The 22,626-nt window shown below is 39.7% G+C and overlaps 1 protein-coding gene across 8 annotated transcripts in view; it reads right to left on the bottom strand.

Moving 5' to 3' along the window:
* The window catches only part of dlgap2a (discs, large (Drosophila) homolog-associated protein 2a), a 729,001-nt gene that overhangs the window by 145,543 nt on the left and 560,832 nt on the right, over positions 1 to 22,626 (bottom strand). For 7 of the 8 annotated variants that reach the window (XM_043678985.1, XM_043678996.1, XM_043679043.1 and 4 more), the window contains one exon: positions 12,344 to 13,413. In XM_043678985.1, coding sequence (XP_043534920.1) covers positions 12,344 to 13,413 — 1,070 coding nt within the window. Of the gene's footprint in view, positions 1 to 12,343; positions 13,414 to 20,700; positions 20,767 to 22,626 lie in introns of those variants that run through there. The other variant, XM_043679017.1, reaches the window with a different exon arrangement.

Below are 22,626 nucleotides of genomic sequence, written 5' to 3'. Positions count from 1 at the left end.
TTTCAATAGCTAAAAAAGTATTAAAGCCAGAGCAGTAACAGGTGAGAGTGGAAAAAAAAGGTGAAACATCAGAAAATCAAAGTTTATTTTGACACTGGTAAACCATTGCTAAAGTTGAGTATTGGACAGTCAGTCTGGGTACAAACATTCAATGCTGTTAACAAAAACCAGCCCAAGTTGGGTCTTGGGAGTTGTATGGAGCAGCTGTCATTTCAATCATATGTGGTGGAAGTGATGATCAGATATACCACCATAATAGCAGGCACATGCAGCCAACTACAGAAACTGTTCCATGACTGCAGATGGCAGATCAGGAGTGATCCATTGTCTTGGACTGCTTTCCGTTGCTTCAGTAGGTGTATTTCTCCATCCGAGGTTTACCTTGTATAAATCTGTGTGGGATTAGCTCCATTTCTTTATGATTCCTTTTTACGATTTTCACCTCTATCTCAGCCTTTCCATTCGACTGGGAACACTGCGAAGGTAATGTGTGGTGTAGCTGAATTCTTCACTCATGAATGGAGTGCCATTGTTGCTCATGACAATGTCAGAAATGCCATAATGGTTGAAGTGTGTCACTGACATCACCTGGTTCACCTCTCAGTAATCAGAATAGCACTGTGTTAAGATCATCAGTTCCTATGAGTGAGAGGTGATCTCATAGCTTTACCCATAGTCTGTCTGGCAAGTTGTGTGACATCAGTAGATCTTGAGCTAGCTTAGCTTGGTATTCATTGCAAGCACTGCACTGGCAGATGTCACCCATATTTGGCCAGTACAGTACGTTACAGTACAGTGCTTTCCTCAGACTTGACTTAATTCCTTGGCAATCTGCATGGATGCACTTTAGCATCTCTTCTTGCAACTCCATTGGAATAATGGCTCCATTTGCTTTATGCAATGGACTTTCTGGGCTGTTAATTCATCTCTGTATGCCCAATATGACTTGACAGCAACAGATATGTCCTTGGTGCTCACTGGCCATCCTTGTATCATTACGTCTTGCAATATTTGGAGATTTATATCTCTGTTATATTCAGTGTCTTTGCTGACAGACTTCGAGAGCATGATGAATTGATGCTTCATGTTGAACCTGAAAGATTTCATACGCTGTCATAGCATCTTCTAATTTCTTTATCTTGAGGGCTGTTTTTGACAGCATGTCCACAATATGCACCTGCCTCCCTTACTTGTAGGGTCATAGAAGCCCTACAGTGTGGAAACAGGCCATTCGGTCTATCCAGTCCACAATGACCTTCTGAAGAGCAGCCTCTCCATCCCTGTAACCTTGCATTTCCCATGGTTAATCCTACCTATACTGCAGGAGGAAACCAGAAGAAACCCATACAGACATGGGGAGAATATGCAAATTCCACACAGACCATTGCCTGAGGGTGGAATCCAACCTGGGTACCAGGCACTGTGAGGCAGCAGTGCTAACTACTGAGTCACCATGCCACTCCACAAGTATGTCACATCCAGATGATATCTCCCTAACCAAAATGGTTGTCTTTGCAGTTGCTTTGGAATAGATAGTGGCTTGAGGAAAATAGTTTGAAGTGATTTGTGGTTGGATTTAACTGTTACTTTATCTCTTCTAAGTCTAAGTATATATCAAGGAAAATGTTGACAAGCAAAGATAACAATGTGGCACACGTTTTTGATCTGAGTATCGCATTGATCTATTTGTGCCAGTGTCCTGGATGCAACAACAATGAGGTGACCTTTTTGTATTAGGTTTAAAATCACACAATGCCAAGTTATAGCCCAACAGGTTTATTTGGAAGCACTAGCTTTTGTAGCACTGCTCCTTCGTCAGGTGCTTGTGGAGAATAAGATTATAAGGCAGAGAATTTACAGAATCTTACATGGATTCATGCAGTTTTTGAGCAAAGTAAAATGTAATTCTGCAAGTACAAATTCATCCCACAAGCCTATATGTAAACGTGTGCAAGTGTGTGTTGTGCAAGTCTGTGTGTGGGGGGGGGGGGGGGGGGGGGGGGTGGGGAGGTTATGAGTGTCTGTGAGACAGTGTGTGTATGTGAGTGTAAAGGGGTATAAGTCTGCGAGAGGGTGTGTGTGGGAATGTATGTGTGAGCGTATGAGAGAGGGTCTGCGTGAGTTTTTGTGGACGAGTGTGCCTGTGTGTGTCTGGCAATGGGGTCACTTGTTGTGTGACATGAATCCCAGCTCTGTTGAGGCCATCCTCATGGGTACCAAACTTGGCTATCAGCCCCTGCTCGGCCACTTTTCATTGTTGCCTGTCCCAAAGTCCTTCTTGGAGGACGGTCACATGAAGGTACCTCATAACTGCCCCACCCCTGTCCCTGCCCCCCCTCCACCCACACACACACACACTCATAACCTCCCCTCTCCACACACACTCATAACCCCCCACCCACCCAAACACACACAGACACACGCACACACACATATATAAGTTTGTGGGGTGAATTTGTACTTGCAGAATTACATTTTACTTTGCTCAAAAATTGCATGAATCCATGTAAGATTCTGTAAATCTGTTCTTTGGATTAGAATCAGTCTGACCATTGTGGCATCGACAGCCTCACAGGGAAGCTCACACCTTCAATATGTTATCTGGCCCAACTTGACACCAATTGTGAAAGTTCACTTGAGAATGTAACTTTTAAAAAAGGTTTTGCAATTTACATATGAAAGAACTGAAACCAACATGGTCATTCTAAAAGATGAGAGACTTAACAAACAATCCTGATCTTCTTCAATATATAATTTCAGTTACATCACACTGTAAACTTTTGCTATGAATTCTGTGTCTTACAATCTTATCCCTCATAACCACCTGATGAAGGAGCAGCGCTCTGAAAGCTAGTGCTTCCAAATAAACCTGTTGGACTATAACCTGGTGTTGTGTGATTTTTAACTTTGTACACCCCAGTCCAACACCGGCGTCTCAAAAATCTTTGTTGCATTAGTGTTGCTCTGAGTTCTGTCACACTGGCATCACATCACAGGGTGACTTCTCCATTTACATTGTAGTATTTCAGCACTAGTGTTACTGTCACGATGTATTTGATTCCAGTGGTTTCTGCTTCTTGTTCTGTGCGGCAGAACCACCCACAACCCGACTGTGAATTGGTTTAGTGATTCACACTCTGATGGCATACTGGGTGAGAATCTTGCAAAATAGTTGATGGATCCAACAAATTATTGCACTGCTTTTACAACTATTGGTCACTGCATTGCTGCTGCAGCTCTCAGCTTTTGAGATCTGGCAAAGACCTTCTGTTTCTGCATCCACAAACTAGCAAATTATCGACTAGAAATGGCAGATCACTAACTGTGTCTGGTTGTCTGCATTGATTTTGTCTCCACCTCCTGATGCTGCCTGGCTTGCTGTGTTCTTCCAAACCTCTGCTTGCCTATTTTTGATTTCTTCTGGAGCAGTGAAATGTCAAGTGGAAATGTACAACCATCTGTATGTCATGAATGGTGTCCAGAATGTAGTTAGAAAACTGCTGGTTTGAATCAGCTTCACTTGCCAGTAGCCATCCTTTGCATCTAGGGTGGTGAAGAATTTTGTTTTGGCAAGATTCCTTTGATGGTTGGCATGCAGTAGTGAGACCTCTTCAAGACTTTATTTACATATTTTTTAATAAATGCAAATGCTCAGCTTACCATTTGTTTCACAGCTACCATACTGCTAATCCATTCTGTAGCAGTTATCACTTTCTTGATTATTATCTTCTTTTCCATCTCTTCTATTTTGTCTCTCAGGCTGGTCTTGAAGTAAGTTGGAGGTTTCCACAGCACATGCTAAACTAGCTTTGCATTCTCATCTATTTAAAAATGATATTTTCCTGGAAGACATCCTAATGCTTTTACTTATCTAAGGTGAGTTTCTTGGTCAATAGTTTAGTGTGCTACTACATTTTGTAAATCTTTTTCAGCAAATTAAGAATTCAGCTTTTTGCAATGAGAATAGTGGCTTCCCCATAATGGACCTTCTTTTGTCTCTTTTGTATTTTATCTTCCATCCATTTTCAATCTGCCCTTTATCTATAATTGTTGTGCCCTGTGTACCTGGAGGATCATGGAATCATGACAGAATCCCTACAAGTGCAGATAGAGGCCATTCAGCCCACTGAGCACCCGACAAATACCCACTCTTCCACCATATCCCCACAGTTGTCATGGCTAACTCACCTAGCCTGATTATCACTGGACACTCTGAGACAATTTTAACATGGCCAATTCACATAACCTACACATCTTTGGACTATGGAGGAAACCAGAACACCAGGTGGAAAGCCATGCAGATACAGGAAAAATGTGCAAACTCCACACAGATAGTTACCCAAGGCTGGAATCAAATCTGGGTCCCTGGTGCTGAGAGACAGCACTGTATCAGTGTGCTATCCCAAAGTATCTATTAGCGTAATGCACCACCTGGTCAGTTCTGCCATAAATATGTCCGAGCGATTGATTCACAATCTTGCTATATTTTAATAGATCAGTTTCTCTTCTCTCAGTAAGTGTTCTTTCACTTTAGGATCCTTAATTCCTAATACGGATCTGTTTCTAATTAGATTATCACTTAATAAATTTACAAGTTTCTGCAGACTGAGTAAGTGATATTAAATATTGATCTAAGGACTCTTCTTCACTTGTTCTCTGGTTTTGAAGACATAGCATTCACATGTAAATGTTCACTTGGGGCTTAAAAAGTACCTTCAAAGCTTTGAAAATTTGTGCCATGTATTTTTCTGCTCTTCAGAGAGCTTTTGGGTGGAATATATTTTGAAACATTGTCTTCCCAACAGTGATAAAAAAGTAGCAACCTTTCTTTTCCAGTGGCAGTTCACAGCTCCGCAACTGAGCTTTTAACTTCAGTCAGAGCCTCTTCTGACATCATACTTCAATTGCACAACACACCAGTGTGTTCAACAGAAGGACTTTATTGAAGTGAATGTTGGGATTTCTGCCTATAAGGTGTGTGCCCCATGGTAGCGATAACATGACCATAGCAGACTAGATTAGGCATTTTTACATTTAATGCATTTCAATCCAAACAGAGAGGGTAAACACTGTGTGAGGATGGACAAAGTCTGCAATTTGAGAGTATCTTCTGCAAATGTCAGTGAATGTTATTAGAGAGAACAAAAAATACGTGTCATTTTCAAAGCTGGTCAGCAGTCTGCTTTTGTGAAACTGGACAATGAATAGGATGAGAGACAATAAAATATTTACGTCATTTGAGATGATGGACAGTGAGTGTTATTTGAAGAGACGAATGCTATGAGTGGAATTTTACTGGGCCTCAAGTGGCAGGTATGGGAGCATAAGGACTGGAGAATGACCAAAATATGAAAGGACAGGTTCTCATATCATCCAATCCAGTTCAGGTTTTTCCAGAGGCGGGTTATCATTACAGTAGGAAAACTTCTGGATCTAGACTGTACGTAAAAAAGATAGTTAGTGGTAATTTGGTGGATACATTTCTCCTTTTCAAAATTGCAAGAGTCCACCATTATGTCTGAAACCCAGCAGTTTGAAAAAGGCAAACGCTTGATGGGAAAATGTCTTCAGTGAAACAGTCATGCTGAGGAGGCTTTGATCAGTTACAGTGAAGAGCTCCAGCTGGGTGAGAAATTATTGTTCTATTTATTTCTTCTCTTAGAGAGAGTTTTCACTGTTCTACAGGGGATTGCAAATTTCTTGGATGGCTTGTTACCTGTTGAACTCACTTTCAATGCTACTTTCAGTTTTGGCCAGTCTTCAGCATGACTTGGCAGCAGCCTATACAGCTCCACCTGGTAAGGATCAAGGGCTCATGGGACTGCAAGGTACTCCATCAGCAGCATGAATACTCAACAGTTCCAGTTGCCTTCTCTACGGGACACATTTCCCTTCACAGGATGTGAAGAATGGAAACTAAGATCCAGTGTGAAAGAGGAGAGATCTCCAACATTTGATCTACTTGATAGACTGAATGAACTATTTCTGTTCCTCTGTCTTTTGGTCTTAGAAAGAAGTTCAGCTCTCTAAATATAGAATAGTATGGCACAGTACTGCCCCTTCTGCCCTTGATGTTTGCTGACCTTTAATCCTACTTTAAGATCAAACTAGCTACATACCCTTCAATTTACTATCATCCATGTGCCTAACCAAGATTCGCTTAAATGTCCCTAATGTATCTGACTCTACTACCACCGCTGGCAGTGCATTCCACCACTCTCTTTGGAAAGAACTAACCTCCAACATCTCCCCTAAACCTTCCTCCAATCACCATAAAATTATGCTCCTTTGTGATAGCCATTTCTGCCCTGGGAAAAAGTCTCTGACTAATTACTCTATCTATGCCTCTCATCATCTTGTACACTTTATCAAGTCACCTCTCATCCTTCTTCACTCCAATGAGAAAAGCCCTAGCTCCCTCAACCTGTCTTCATAAGACATGCTCCACACAGCATTCTGGTAAATCTCCTCTGCACCCTCTTTAAAGCTTCCATATCCTTCCTAGAATGAGGCGACCAGAACAGAATATTCCAAGTGTGATCTAACCAGGGCTCGATAGAACTGCAGCATAACCTTACGGCTCTTAAACTCAATCACCCTGGTAATGAAAGCCAACACACCATATACCTTCTTAACAACCCTATCAACTTGGGTACAACTTTAAGGGATCTATGGACCTAGACCCCAAGATCCCTCCGCTCCTCCACACTGCTAAGAATTCTGCCTTTAACCCAGTATTGTGTATTGAAATTCAACCTTCCAAATAGAATCACTTCACACATTTCCAGGTTGAAATCCATCTGCAACTTATCAGCCCAGTTCTGCATTCGGTCAATGTCCCATTGCAACCTCCACATTACCCATCGCTCCAGCAACCTTGTGTCATCGCCAGACTTACTAACCTACCCTTCCACTTCCTCATCCAAATCATTTATAAAAATCACAAAGAATATCAGAACAGATTCCAGTGGAAAACCATTGTCACCGAGCTCCAGGCTGAATACTTTACATCTACTATCACGTTCTGTCTTCTATGAACCAGCCATTTCTGTATCCAGCCAGCCAAACTTCCCTGCATCCCATGACTCCATACTTTCTGAATAAGTCTACCATGGGGAAACTTATCAAATGCCTTGCTAAAATCCATGTGTACCACATCCACTGTTCTCCTTCATCAATGTGTTTTGTCACATCCTCAAATAATTCAATAAGGCTGTGAGGCATGACCTGCCCCTCACAAAGCCATGCTGACTATCTCTAATCAAATTATGGTTTTCCAGGTAATCATAAATCTTGTCTCTCAGAATCCTCTCCCATAATTTGCACACCACAGACGAAAGACTGGTCTGTAATTCCCAAGATTATCCCTATTCCCTTTGTTGAACAAGGGAATAAAATTTTCAACCCTCCAATCAGCTGGCACTACTCCAGTCAGCAGTGAGGATGCAAAGATCTTTCGCTTCTTGTAGCAACCTTGGTATATCCCATCTGGCCCAGTGGACTTATCTATCGCTATGTTTTTCAAACATTTTAGTATGTCCTCCTTCTTAACATCAATCTGTTTGAGCATATCAGCCTGTTTTACGCTGTGCTAACAAACGTCAATATCCCTCTCAGCTGTGAATACTGAAGCAAAGTATTCATTAAGGACCTCCCCTAACTCTTCCGACTCCAAGGACAATTTCACTGCATTATCACTGACCAGTTGTACCCTCACTCTGGCTATCTTCTTGTTCCTCAGCTGAGTGTAGAATGCCTGAGGATTTTCCTTAATTCTACCCGCTAAAGCATTTTCATACCCCCTTCTAGCTCTCCTAAGTCCAGTCTTCAGTTCTTTCCTGGCCACCTGGTATCCCTCTAAAGCCCTGCCTAATCCTTGCCTGCTCAACTTTAAGAAAGCTTCCTTCTTCTTCTTCTTGATTAGATGTTCCACATCCCATGTCACACAAGGTTCCTTCAACTTACCACCCCTCCCTTGCCTCAATGGGACATACCTATCCAGCACTATCAGCAACTGCTAAACAACCTCCACATTTCTGTTATGCACTTCCCTGAGAACATCTGTTCCCAATTTAGGTGCCGCAGTTTCTGCCCAATAGCATTGTAATTCCCCCTCCCTGAATTAAATACTTTCCCATACCATCTGCTCCTATCCCGCTCCATGACTATAGTAAAGGTCAGGGAGTTGCGATCACTATAACCGAAATGCGCTCTCACCGAGACATCTCATAGGACTGACCGGAAGTGCCTTTTGAAGGTCAGATTCTCGGAACAGATCATTGCTAACATTTGCAGCTTCTTGGATAAAACCTTCCAGTGAATATGGTGGGCAGCCATTGCCAGTGATAATAATGTGTATCACTGTCGGATCATTATTCCATGACCTCCCATCCTTGTCACTGCATCTTACCAAGTTGAGTGCTCTCTTCCCCTTCACGGTAATGAATCAAAGAGATTTGATTGCTTATGTATAGAGGATAGAATCACATCATTTGTGAAGGGTGACTGTAAGGTCTGGGTATGAGAATGTACTGGTTGTTCAGATGGGAATGTGAAGTATCTTGGGAGAGAGAATGAGTAGAGCTCCATTGTATGTTAACTTGTGGAGTGCTATGCATGACAATGCATTTCAAGTAAGAGTTTGGATCGGGCACTTGAAAATGTTATGCTGCTCACTAGTCATGACCTCCTGAAGCTCCGTCTCCCATGTTCTTCCTCAGCCACCTGCATCTGCTCCTGCCTTGTTGAAGAGGTTGTACTCTTGTTTCTGTCCTTCAGAGAGCTCATCTCACCATAAACCTTCAGCTCAAATTCCAATTATTGAGGTTTCAGCCTCAATAATTACAGTACTGCTGAGCTTTTCTGAAATATGCCAAATTCCCTTTAAATAGAATCCCTCCTCTGACAGAATAGATGTATCATTTCCACAGCCCACGCCCTCTAATCGTTCTGGGATACCAGAAGTAGAATGTCAAGGTGGCTTTATCACTGACAGAGGCAGTAAAAGTAGAGGGGCTACAGAAGATGCCAAGGTTGAGGGGATGGCATTGTTGGTAAGGAGCCTACAAACACCACTGTGGGTTTTGCAGGGCGATGGTAGAAATTATAGACAGGTACTAAGGATAATGATGTTGTCCTCTTCGCCCCATTGTTTCACTCTAAGCGAGGTTGTCAATGCAATACAGTAATCAGAAATATGAGCAGGGCTGATCAAAGGCATTGTTTGCATATGAATGGACATTCCAATGGAAAATATAAAGCAGGTGCCTCAGTCCAACCAGCTCATGCTGACCATGATCCCAAACAAAACTAGTTCCATCTGCCTGCACTTGGCCCAGATCTCTCCAAATATTTCTTACTCATGTACTTATCCACATGTCTTTTAAATGTTGTAACTGTACCCCCATCCACCACTTCCTCTGGAAATTTATTCCACATGAACCATTCTCTGTGTAAAAAAGTTCCCCCCATGTCTTTTTTTAATCTCTCACCTTAAAAAAACTCCCTCTAGAGAAAAGACATCTGCCATTAACCTTAAGTATGACGTTTTAACCTCCTATGTTCCAGTGATAAAAACATCCAACCTATCCAGGTTCCTCTCCAATTTAGTAATATCTGTTATAATTTAATAATAATAAGTTATGAGATGAGGCAAAATTTCTTCACTGAGGTGGTGATGAATTTTGGAATTCACTATTCCAGAAAAGTGTGGAAGCTCTGTCATTGAGTTTATTCATGACTGAAATTGATAGATTTTTATATATTAAAGACATCAAGGGATATGGGGAGAGTGTGGGTATATGGCATTGAGGTGGGAAATCAGGCACGACTAAATTGAAAGGCACAGCAGACACAACGTGCCAAACGACCTATTCCTGCTCCTATGCTTAATGTTTCAAAGCATGGCAAAGACTGGGGGACAAAATCTAAACTCTTTCTTGTCTCTAGGGCTCAGACATTGTGTTCATAGTAGGTGAATCATCAGAGGTGCAAATGGAAGTAACACATTCCTGACACATGGCTGTGAAGCAGTATAATATTTATACAATATCTGAACTCGATGACAAGCATTGCAACTTAATCACCTAAATCAATCCCAATCTATATGGTAGAAACAATTGAAAATGCCAAATAAACAAGATAATTTTAGAAAGTTATTGTATTTTTGTTCTTTGAATTTTTCTTTTACTTTGTTTGGGATTTTTACATATGCAACAGTTTGAAATATCCACGGTGGTTTTCTCTGCCTCATCTGCTTTCTCATGAATCTACAAAATTACAAACTTATCAGTGCTTGCTTTGAATTGACCATGCAAATAAACAAAAAAAACTTATGCCTTTTTATAAGGAAGTTTGACTGATCCATGAGGATATTATAATGTTATGTAGTAACTTGTTATGTAGTAAACAAGCTTGTATAAACAGCTGAACAGAGGTGGAATGCTCATTACTTGCTCAGTTGTATCCTACCAAAAAAATGGATTTAACTTCAAGCTGTAAGAAACAGGCGTTGGTCACAGTTTTGAGCCACCATTACTAAAGGGGGAAGAGAATTCTTATAGATTATCTGATAAGTTGCAGGGTGTAGTATGAAGGTCCAAAATAGATGTGGATACTCAATCTTTGACTACTTATCATAAAATATCAGTTGACGTTTGGATACCGAGGGAATCAAGAAATGTGATAACAGCGCAGGAAAGTGGAGCAGAAGTAGAAAATCAACCAGGATCCTGGTCAATGGTAGAGTAGGCTCAAGCTTCATTAGCCTACTCTTGATTCTAATATTGAAAGGTCTTATGTTTGCTCCTATTCATCTAGAGCCTTGTCAACACATTCTCTAAGCCATCCCAAAGATACTATTCACAGTATCGCTACTGAACGTTCAATAATTCCATTAGAAATTTGTTAAAGTACTTGGTTGTTGAAACTGGAGAATTCTCAAGGCTAAACACCATGTTTTGTTTCAGGGAAAAAATACAAGCATAAGCGTTCAAGGAAATAATGTTTCAAACAATTAAATTATTCTATGTGATGCTACATAACACAAGGGAACATATTCAGGGAGATTGGACCACTTTTGTAATTAGCTGATTTTTCTATTGGGACAGTCTGAGATTACTTTGAAGAATTGCTGTAATACTCAGTTACTAAACTAGCCTGTTTCAAAAGACTACTGCCCAATTTTGTTCCTGTGGACAATGAAGTAATCCTAGTTCAGCTTAATTAAAAATCAATAAATTGTTTGTCATCTGCAGATTTCAAATCACAAAATCACCCAATCTCTACAAACCTTTGGACTTACACATTGTTCCTTGTTGTTCTCCAGTCACCAATCATCTCTGCCTTGCTACGTCTACTGGAACTCTGTTCCACAAGGTATCTAATTGAAACGTTGCATCCTCATTCGTATGTCATTCCAGCCTTGTAACCTACCCCAGCCCTACAATGCAGAACACCTCAGAAAGATTTTCCAATCTTAGATGTCCAGGGTTTCAAAAACTGACCTCTTCCCTTACAGTTATTGCTCTTCTCCTTCTATTAATTCCTTTTGAATTTGACTCCCACTTCTCCATTTTTGGACTTGCAGCTGATGATTCACTTTGTAGGTCTCTCCCAACCTCCACTGCCACTGTTTTCTTTTTAAATGACACTTATTACAGAAGATGAATTCTTATCATTGCATAGCTGGCATTTGTTTAATTATGCTTCAAGAGTGATATCCATCCATGACTCACATTATTATACTTCAGGAAACATGCTGATTGAAGTCCAGCATTTGTGAGTTATAGGGCATCATTCAAGTACACATTTGTTACAAAATGATGATGTTACTTCATTGGGTGGGGAGAAGGGGTGGTAGTATAGAGCTAAATCTTCTTATAGTTTAACAGAATTTGCTGTTTATTATGAAGATTGCTGGAAGTGCCAACAGACAACTTCAGATTCCAATATTTTCCAATGTATCTTGTGTTAATCTGGGAATCTAATTTCTTACATGCGCTACCTTCAACGAACTGGTTAGTGTGTCAGTGCGAGGTTCCTGTCTGTTCATAATGCAGTTATCAATCTCTTTATATTACACGGTTTGACTTGTTTGTTACATGATATTAAAATTAAAAGTCACAGCATCTCAATATTGGTCACACAATGTATTATTGCAACTGAAATTTGCCAATAAAAATTCTCATTACATGTAACATACTGCACTTCCAGTTCAGTTGTTATGTGATTTGGTGCAATAATTCTTAACTTCCATTATATTCAGTAAATTCCTATCAATAATATCAATAATATACAGAAATGACTATTGTACTCCCAAATTAAAAGTAAGACTACCACTTACTTGTAGGTAATGACATGGCCTCAGAGATGATTTTATTTCCTGATGGACAAGAGGTTTCTCCAGATTAAGTGATGACTTCCGATAAGCTTCCTTGGCTTGGCTTACAGTGAGTGTGGACCAGGAGCTTCTTTTCATAAATTTCCCCTCAGGTGTCATGGGTAATCCTTCACAAGCCGAGCATTTAACATCGTTGTTGCTTTTTGAAGTTTTCAGAGTGAGATCACTGAAGGCCCCTTGAAGATTTTCTGGATAATACTGAGAAATATGGTCGATGTGATGTCTGCTCATCGCACTTGCCGTGCGGTAAGTGCTATCACTATCTAAGTTGTCATCTGAGCTCCACCAAGCCGACATTGAAGACTTATGCTTGGGCTCTGGCTTTCGTTCTTTGCTTTTACTCCTCTTGCCATGTTTGGGATGGTGGGAATGATGGTAATCATCTGAATGCCGACCTTCACCTTTGGTGCCATTCAGGTTTCCTTTCGAAGCCCCTTCTAAAGAGTGAGATTTAGTGAAAAGCTTTTGGACAGAATGTACAAGGTGTCTTATTCTGCCAGGACTTTCACTTCGTTGCTCAGTAGCAGTGGACGTTCGTTGATACTGCAGTGTATGAAAGCCATCGCGGTGCAGAGGCAATTGTTTTTCGAACTGGTCCAGCAGATTAGCTGGAATACGATTAATTTTGCTGCCAGTGTGCGAGACACTGGTACAGTCATCCCTGGAATCGTAATGTGAGGTGTAGTGCATTCTTGGGAAGGTACTGCTGGACATGTGCTCCCCTACCATCATTGGAATCATACATTCAGAATGTATAGAACTTCTAGGTGAACAGCGGTGATGGTCCATTTGGCAGCTGTCAGTTGGGCTGAGCAAGTACGACTGCCGAGAATCCAAGCCATGGTGCATATGGTCATGAGAATGCTCACAGTCATCAGTCATCAGGCCACAAGTGTGAGCTGAGCTGAGCTGGGGATGAGTACGGCTACTAGTTAATCCTTTCATGGTCCTTGATGAAGGAGAATATATGTCTTCATTGAAGTGCTGTGAAGGTGACCATGAAAACTGCTGGTCTGTCAACAAAAGACAACAAAAACCAAGTTATTATAAACAACATTAAAGGATTTGATGGTCTTGCATTTTTTAAACAGCAGTGGATGCAAATAAATCAATTCAACCTAAACAAAGCTATTGATTTAGTATCATACTTTAATAGAAATTAATGAATCTATATTCATGATTTTATTTCAGCAGTTCATCAGTTAATTGAAGTATGGGGAGGTAAGTCTCATCTATTTCAATAAAAATACTGTCCATACATAATAGACATTAAATGACTTGTTACCAAAAAATATCCAAGTGAACGTAACTCGCTAAATGCCAGCTCTCAAAATAGATGCAGCTTTTGGATCACAAAAGTAGGAGTGAAGGTTCCATGTGTCTATAATTTTAACTAAAACCTCAGCACAAACTAAAATTATTAGCAGATGGAATTTAACTATCTTGGAATTTGTAAATTTAACAATCTTGGAATTTGTAAATTTAAGTACACTGCTATTGTATCCTAACTTTTTTTTAATTTAGGTAACATACAATATATCAAAGAACTTCACAGATCAGAAACAGGCTACTTAGCCCAACTGCTCTGTGCTGTTCTGCATTCAGCTTCCACCAGGGAGAATTAAAACATTGAGAAACATTGAAAAAAATAGATTGAAAATTCACTGGCCTGGAATATAAAATTAAATTGTAGAGCTTTTACAATCATAAAAAGGGAAGAGAGTAGCTAAAATAATTGTTGATCTCTTATAGCCAAAGACAAGAGAAATTCATAAAATGATAAGGACATTAAAGAAATATCTTGTGTTCCTCTCCACAGTAGAAAATACAAATTACATACCAGATAAAGAGGGTGACTAAAGATTAGATTACATACAGTGTGGAAACAGGCCCTTCAGCCCAACAAGTCCACACCGACCCTCTCAAGAGCAACCCACCCAGACCCATTCTCCTACATTTACCCCTTCACCTAACACTACGGGCAATTTAACACGGCCAATTCACCTAACCTACACATTTTTGGACTGTGGAAGGAAACCCACGCAAACACAGGGAGAATGTGCAAACTCCACACAGACAGTTGCCTGAGGCGGGAATTAAACCCTGTCTCTGGCACTGTGAGGCAGCAGTACTAACCACTGTGCCATCATAAGTAGCTGATAAGACTGCAGCACTTAAGTGATTAGGTGATTAATTATTAGCAAATACAAACTATTGGAGAAATGTTAGAGAGGAAAGATTAATAAACTTCAGGAACTTACAGTTGACATTCTCAGGTTTAAAAGAGATTGTGAATGTGGTTGTGTCGAATTTCCAAATTTCCCTAGATTCTAGAATAGTCTCAGCAGCTTAGAAGTGAACAAATGTTGTGATGCCTCTCAAGAAGGAAGGGAAAGAAAATCTACAGACCAGTTAGTGTTGGTTAAGAAAATCATAGTAGAATCAGACAAAGTCAACGTTGATTTATGAAAGTGAAATCATGTTTGATAACTATATTAGAGTTTTTTGAGGTTGTAATTGGGGAAGTATGTACTTGGATTTCCAAAAAGCCATTTGATAAAATACCATATAAATTTCAAACCAGAAGAAGTGTTAATGGAATTTGAGGAAATATATTAGCGTGGATAGAGGACTAATTAAGGGACAAGAAGTAGAGGTAAATTTGACATTTAAATTAGCAATCTGTAACCAATGGAGCATTGCAAGGTTCAGTGCTGGGACCTTGGCTACTTACAATTTATATTGATGACTTAGATGAAGAGACCATGAGTTGTGTATTTATGCTTGCCAGTCATATAAAGCTTAGTAAGAGTGTAAGGACTGTATGAAGAATACATAAAGAAGTTGAAAAGAGTTACAGACAACTAGGTCAGTCAGCAATTATATGGCAGTTGTACTATAATGAGGAGAAGTTTGATGATATTTGCTTTTCTAATAAGAATAGAGAAGCAAACTACCTTTTTAATAGGTGTTGATATTGATTTAGATGGATGTGTATGCACCTTTACTAAGATTCAACACATTATTTTCTAGGAGTAGAGGGTTCTCAGTGATAACAGAGGCTGTATAAATTTGGGTCTATACTCTGAAAGTTAGAGGAATTCAGTGGTGATCACATTGAAACATTCAAAATTCTGAAAGGGCTTGACATTGTAGACACAGAGATTATTTCCCAAGGCGGGGAGAACTAGCACAGACCAGGGATATAAAGTTGATCATTTCAGACTGAGATGAGAAGCAATGTCTTCAATCAACATTTTTGGAATTATCTACCCCAGATGGTTCTCAATGATCCAATATTGAATATATGGAAAGGTTGAGATAGACAATTTTTTGGTCTGTCAGTGAATCAAGAAATTAGGGCATGGGTAGATGGGAAAATAGGGAGTAGGCAGGAAAATTAAGTTCAAGTAAAAGATCAGCCATTAAATAATTAAATGAGCTCAAGAAGCTATATAGACTACCCCTGTAATTATTCTTATTACAGAATTCTTATAATTTCATGCATGTCTTCATTACCTCCTGACTTAACTATTCAAATATACTCTTGGTTGGTCTCCCACATTCTACCTTATATAAAGTTCAGATCATCTAAAACCCAGCTGCTTGTGTCTTAACTCACAGCAAGTCTTACTCCCCTATCATCCCGTATTCAATGACATACACTGTCATCCGGTCAAATAACATCTTGATATTAAAATTCTCCTCATTCTTATTTTCAAACTCATCTAAGGCTTTGCCCATTCACATCTCCATATCCCTTTGAGCTCAACCATCCTCTTGGTCAGTTAACTCAATTGGCTTGACAGCTGGTTTATAATATAGAGTGACACTAACAGTATGGGTTCAGCTCCTGCACTGGCTGAGGCTACCATGGAGATCCCACATTCTCAACCTCTCCCCTTGTCTAACTCACCACCAGTTGTCTCCCATTAATGAGAGTGCATCCCTATAATGATTTTGCCATTTACATACATCTGTACTACCTAATCTCTTCAACCATTCCATGTGATAGTGAGATTCATATTCTCATCCTTCTATATGCTCCTATACCTCAATACATTTAAACAAATTTTGTTTTTTTACAAAATGTGCATTTTCATTCTCCTGTAACCACATGTAATAGTGCACCTGGCATCACCTGACTTTTATGCCCATTCCACAATATGTTCACCTCAGCTAAACATAAAGTAAATGGGGATGTAATGGAGGCATTTCTAAATGTTCTGTGTTCTACGTGACTCTTACATCACTTAGAATATAACAGTCTAGATTTCATACTTATACTACACAAGACAACTGTATTTGTCAGGCTACTATGTGCACATATTAGGGTGTCAGTTAGCTCAGTTGGTTAAATGGCTGGTTTGTAATGCAGAGTGATGCCAACCGCACAAGTTCATTTTCTGTACTGGTCATCATGATTGACCCTCAGGTTAAGCCACCACTCTAAGAGAGAGCAGCCTTAATAATAATAAATATAGTAATGTAATTAAAGGCAGGCAGCCTTAGTGTCTACATAGAAACCCACAACCCAAGGTAATTCAGACTGGCATATCAACATGCTAGTTGCGATAGTGTGTTAGAACCCTCACTCATTTTAAAAATTATTTTTATTTTATTCTTTTATTAATTTTGGTTGGAGCTGTTAACTGGAAACTGTGAGCTAAAGATTGCTTTTAGATTGTAGGTAACAGCTTGTGTTAGAAGGAAAACAGACTAAACAAGCTTTCATTCATTAATGTGGCCACACCTGGAAGTTAATTGGAGGTTGGTTTCTGATCAAAACGTTCTGCAAATGCCTCGTCAACAGGAAAGAGCGTTATGTTTAAACAGATAGCAGAATTTGGCTATTAACGAGGTCAGGTATCTGGGAATTTGTCCCAGCATGTCAGGAAAAAGCCTTATGCTCAAGAAGATGGCAGATGTTGAATGGTAATAGGATCTCGTGGAGGAGACAGGCAATCTGCTGGGGTGTGGTCAGAGTTTGAATTTGGTTTTGGACTGTGTTTTGTATGTTAAGGAATCTGGCTGTTGATGCTACAGCATGATTTCAAAGCTCTCTGTATAACCATACTTATCAGCTTTTAGAAGATTAGAGATAGAGAACTAAATTATAAACTTTAATGCTTTTATTTGAGTGAACCGTAAAGGTGACCCTGATTGACATCTTCAGAAAATTAACCAAGAAACTATCATTTATGTGTGAGGAACAACACATCATGAAAACTACTGAAGTAATCTGGCCAGTTCTGTTATTTTCTTCTATTTATCCCTTAGCTGTGTTTGTTTATGGGTCTGATTTTTGTGTTAATGTTAGAAGCTGACAGGATTTTGGGATTATAGCAAAGACCAATAAGATTAAGTTTGCTGTACTAAAGTTGTTGTATTGTTAATAAATTGCTATGTTTTTTGGTTAAGCTACAAACCAGTGTTGAGAATTGATTATTCACAAAATTTGGGATTGGTTATTTTGAGAGCCTGATTAGGGACTACTGGGGTCAATTTTGAGGGTCTTTGAAAGGTTTAATTTTACTGTATTGTGAATACAGAGGTAGAAAGACTGATTTGGACTTAAAGGACAAGATAATATGTAATATTGTCATGAATAAGTTACTAAGTTAACCTGAGAAATGGCAGGGAACTGGAATTTTAAAAATACATAAAAATAGCACAGTTGGTTTTATTGACCAGGCTGCTTACAAGAAATGGTTTATAATTTAAAAAGTGGGTTTGTTGCACTTTCTTTCCCCACTTAGCCTACTGAAAGTTGAATCATAATGATAAAAATAGCTCATACCATAAGTTTGACTGAAATATATGAGAGTGTATTTGAATCATTTTTGTTTCTTGTTAAGATAGGGTTGCATATAAACAACTGGATTGCAAATACTTTTATAATATGTAACCTAAACCTAAACCTAAAGTGCATCTTCAACAATTCGGTGGGCCATTGATTGGAGTAGAGTGCATAGTTCACCACAAAGCCCCTTTACATTTAGCAACAGAGTTTGAATTTAGCCAAAACTGACACAACACAACCTGCTAAAAAATTATCCACATTTTTAAATTTATGGATTTTATGCGGGCATTGGATTATTGATACAGATCTCTGGATTATTAATACACAAACATACCAATAAACGTAATATGATAGCACTCTTATTTACACACCTTATATATTGTCATTACATAATGGCATTATGTGAAACATAATTAACAGCATTATTCAAATCATCACACTAACGAATCTGTCAGTGAAGCGCCTTTGAGACATCTTACTAAGGTAATGGCACTAGATGCACTCAAGTTATTGTTTACAAAAGCTTCTGATAATTGCACAACACAATCCAAAAATATTTTTTAACACAGATTTGTGCTGCAAATATGTCAGCATGATTTTTCACATTGTGACAGTGGTCACAAGGCCAATGTCATAACTGATTATCTCTACAGATTTTAGTTATATGTTAGCAGGAAATGCATTAGACTAATTACACTTAACATCTTTATATAAACTAAGACCTGACATTGCCACTCTATTAAATGTTTCGTGATGCTGTGACATGCTACTGTCAATGTTGCTCATGAACGTTTTGTCAAGGGTCAAGAGTCAAACTAATCTCTTAATTGAACAGCACTCTCAGCAATACTCTTCTTCTTAATCTCCACTGCATTCATACTTTATTTTAGCGATACTATTAGCATCAGGGTGCTTCAGGTTTATTTTTCCTTTGAGCCACCAAGCTTCAAATATTTTTTTTAACACAGTGGGCTGAAATTTATGAGAAACTGTGATTTCACTCTGGTGAAAAAGTTGGGAAGGGAGCTTGCTCATCATCCTGATAGCTTCCCTGTAACAAAATAATGTTGCAGCAATGTTGATTGCTTTATGATTTCCAGCCCTTTGACCAGAAGGCCAGTTGTTTGGAAATCACATCAATGTCTGGTAAGATAAGATAATACTGTTGGGACTACAGGGTCAAGGAGCCCCTGGGGAATATGAACTGGAAGAAGAGCTTTCAAAGGACACAGGATGTCCTGCCCTAACACCTAATGCTGTCAGTGATCCCCTATGTAAAATTCCAGCAGTGGTATTATGGGGCTCTTAAGTGGCTCTTTAATTAGCTATTTTAAGGACCTTGATATGCCTAAAGGTGGGCAGGATGTCCAACAGCTCCCCCGATCCCCAGTAACTTGTGGAATATAACAGACAGATCCAGGATAGTTGAGCAAGTAGCCTGTCCACAGGTTTTTGTGTGCTCTTTCCTAACTGCAAACTAGGCAGTATGGTCCTAGATAGCTTCTAATTTAATGTATTCACTTCTGCCATGATTTGTGCCAGATGCCATATTGATAATGGCATTACTGTGAGTACAGTTAGCATCCTTCAGACATATGCAGAACCAAAAAATTCATGATGCATTTTCCAGAAATGCTGCCATTTTAGAGCTCTGCATTCCACCTGATGCCTTCTGTGGAAGCTGCATAGATGGAGATGCATCAGCAACATGAAGGAACGGTTATGCAGTGCGATTTTGGAATCATCTACTATCTATAGGTTACTTGTTGGTTAATTTCTTCTGGTGATTTGTTCAAATCTATCAGCCTTTGCTTTCTGTAGTTGTTTCAAGTTGCGAAAAATCAGCGGGCACTAGTAGCCATTCTCCTTGGAACATGGAATGACTTGGAGAATGAACAGAGTCCAGGCTGAACCAGCTGTGGGAAAAGTGACATAGAGGAAGAGAGTTGGCCACCTTGGCAGTATTTTTGTTTCTTCACTTTGTGCATGTTGTGAGCAGCCCAAATTCCACATTCACTAAGACTCTGAAGCTCCTTATCTTTCTCTTGCTACTGGTGGTCACGATGTCATTCTGGCATCAATGCAAAGTAAAAGCCACCATGAAAAAAACACACCAAACCAATGCAAACTAAGTTAAATTATGTCATATTTATATATACATGTTAACTGATCACATTAATGCATTTCCTTACTGCCAGTTTTCCCTGTACGTTTTCTTGTTTTCATTCTGCACCATCTCAATACGGGTGACAGCAGTTTGGGTTAATTAGTTGACAGGCAACAGCAAGGGCACTGTCAGATTCTCAGAGGGTGGGTGGACAGATGCTGACCTTCGGAGATCAGTAGGTTTTTTTTAACACTATTGTCTGCCAGGTTTAGAGCCACTTTTATCTTCCTGGGGCAACGCCTCAGGAAAAGAGAGTTTGCTAAATTGCTGTGACATTCTACAAGACCTTCTGAATACTGGTATTCACAACCAAAATGGCAAGAATCTGACCTTGTATGGCAACACTGATCTTGTGTAACTTTGTTCTGAGCTTCTATTGCAACACATATTTCTGAATGAAGTCATTGTACTAAGGTGGAAGCTGGAACACCAGCTTCAGGTGCTGCTTCATGAATGACTCCTCAAGTGGACTAATGCAGTTGGACACCACGTCCATACCAGAAAGTATGGGCCACAAGCTTTCCACTAAATCTTGTGCCAGGTTGGTTCCCAATTGTTCCATTTTCTTTATACTAAACATAGGGTTTCTGGCAGGTTTCATAACTGAGCAAGAATTTTGATGTGCATTCTTATCAGTGTTCTCATCAATGTCTTTATCTGAGTTCTTGTTTCAAAAACTCTTGCGTAACCTCACATTCTGGTGAGCTGGCACCTATGTTATCCATATCCTTTGCCTTGACTGTAATCCACTCATGTCCAGCGTCTCATTGCATACAGATCCTGCCTCAATTTGTATTTTCAGTATCTAAGCTGTTGATTGTGAGTGTGAAATCAAGTGACAGTGAATGTAGGGGTATGGGTGGGTTGCGCTTCGGCGGGTCGGTGTGGACTTGTTGGGCTGAAGGGCCTGTTTCCACACTGTAATGTAATCTAAAAAAAAAATCTAATCCACTCATGTCCAGTGTCTCATTGCATACAGATCCTGCCTCAATTTGTATTTTCAGTATCTAAGCTGTTGATTATGAGTGTGAAATCAAGTGACAGTGCTGTATCTTCATCAGCATTTTCTTTTTATTTGTTTAGCCAGTTCTTGCGCATCTGAAAGGAGAAAGGCAGAGAGTAGGCTTGTGGTGCAGGAAGGTAAAGTACCGCATGCTTCCACCATTTACAATATGCAATTCAAAAGTAATTGTGGAATGAAAGGAACTTAAGTATGAGGATACTGTCATCTTCATCGGCATCATTGCTAATCTCTGCCTCCTAATTTGCTGTTCTGTTAATAGCCCTTTCTTCCATGGCTGTCAGGTCATTCAAAGGTGCATAACCCACTCCATTTAGCTCTTGCTGTCTCTGGATCTGTGTTATCTTGTCCTGTGAGAGAGAAGGAATTGTGATAGTGTGTGTTGAACAATCTGTTTGAGTAATATGATTACCATTGTTGAATAGTATGTGCAAATGATGAATTGTTATTGGCAGGTTTCAAGCTATGTTTAGTCTGTGAGGGTGCAGTGGAAGATATGAACTTTAGATATGTATCCTGATTGATGGATTACATGAGTAGATGAGAGATAGGAGTGTGGTCAATTGACTGTTGTCTGATCTGAGGCTATTGGTATTCCTTCTGGAATATGATATTTTAAAATGTATTAACTGGCATTGAGCACTTTTGAGAGGTTATTGAATTGCTGGTATATTGCTATATCCTCAGGACTGGATGTCTGGTGTTGACCATCAGAACTATCTGCTTTCACTACCTTCGGTGAGGTCTCCAGGCATCCCATTTTTGCAGGACATCTCTCCTACTTTGCGTTTCTTCTTTCAATGCATGTATGAAGACTTTGAACAGCATTTCCCACATGTTGTATAATTCTTCATCTTTTCCCAGATCAGGTTCATTTCTTGCTTGACTGCCAGTGGTGGGCAAGTTGTTGGAGGGAATCCTGAGGGACAGGATGTACATGTATTTGGAAAGGCAAGGACTGATTAGGGATAGTCAACATGGCTTTGTGCGTGGGAAATCATGTCTCACAAATTTGATTGAGTTTTTGAAGAAGTAACAAAGAAGATTGATGAGGGCAGTGCAGTAGATGTGATCTGTATGGACTTCAGTAAGGCATTCGACAAGGTTCCCCATGGGAGACTGATTAGCAAGGTTAGATCTCATGGAATACAGGGGGAACTAGCCATTTGGATACAGAACTGGCTCAAAGGTAGAAGACAGAGGGTGGTGGTGGAGGGTTGTTTTTCAGACTGGAG

Source organism: Chiloscyllium plagiosum, chromosome 3, assembly GCF_004010195.1.
Source record: "Chiloscyllium plagiosum isolate BGI_BamShark_2017 chromosome 3, ASM401019v2, whole genome shotgun sequence".
Taxonomy (NCBI): domain Eukaryota; kingdom Metazoa; phylum Chordata; class Chondrichthyes; order Orectolobiformes; family Hemiscylliidae; genus Chiloscyllium; species Chiloscyllium plagiosum.
This window is presented reverse-complemented; position numbering and strand designations above follow the sequence as displayed.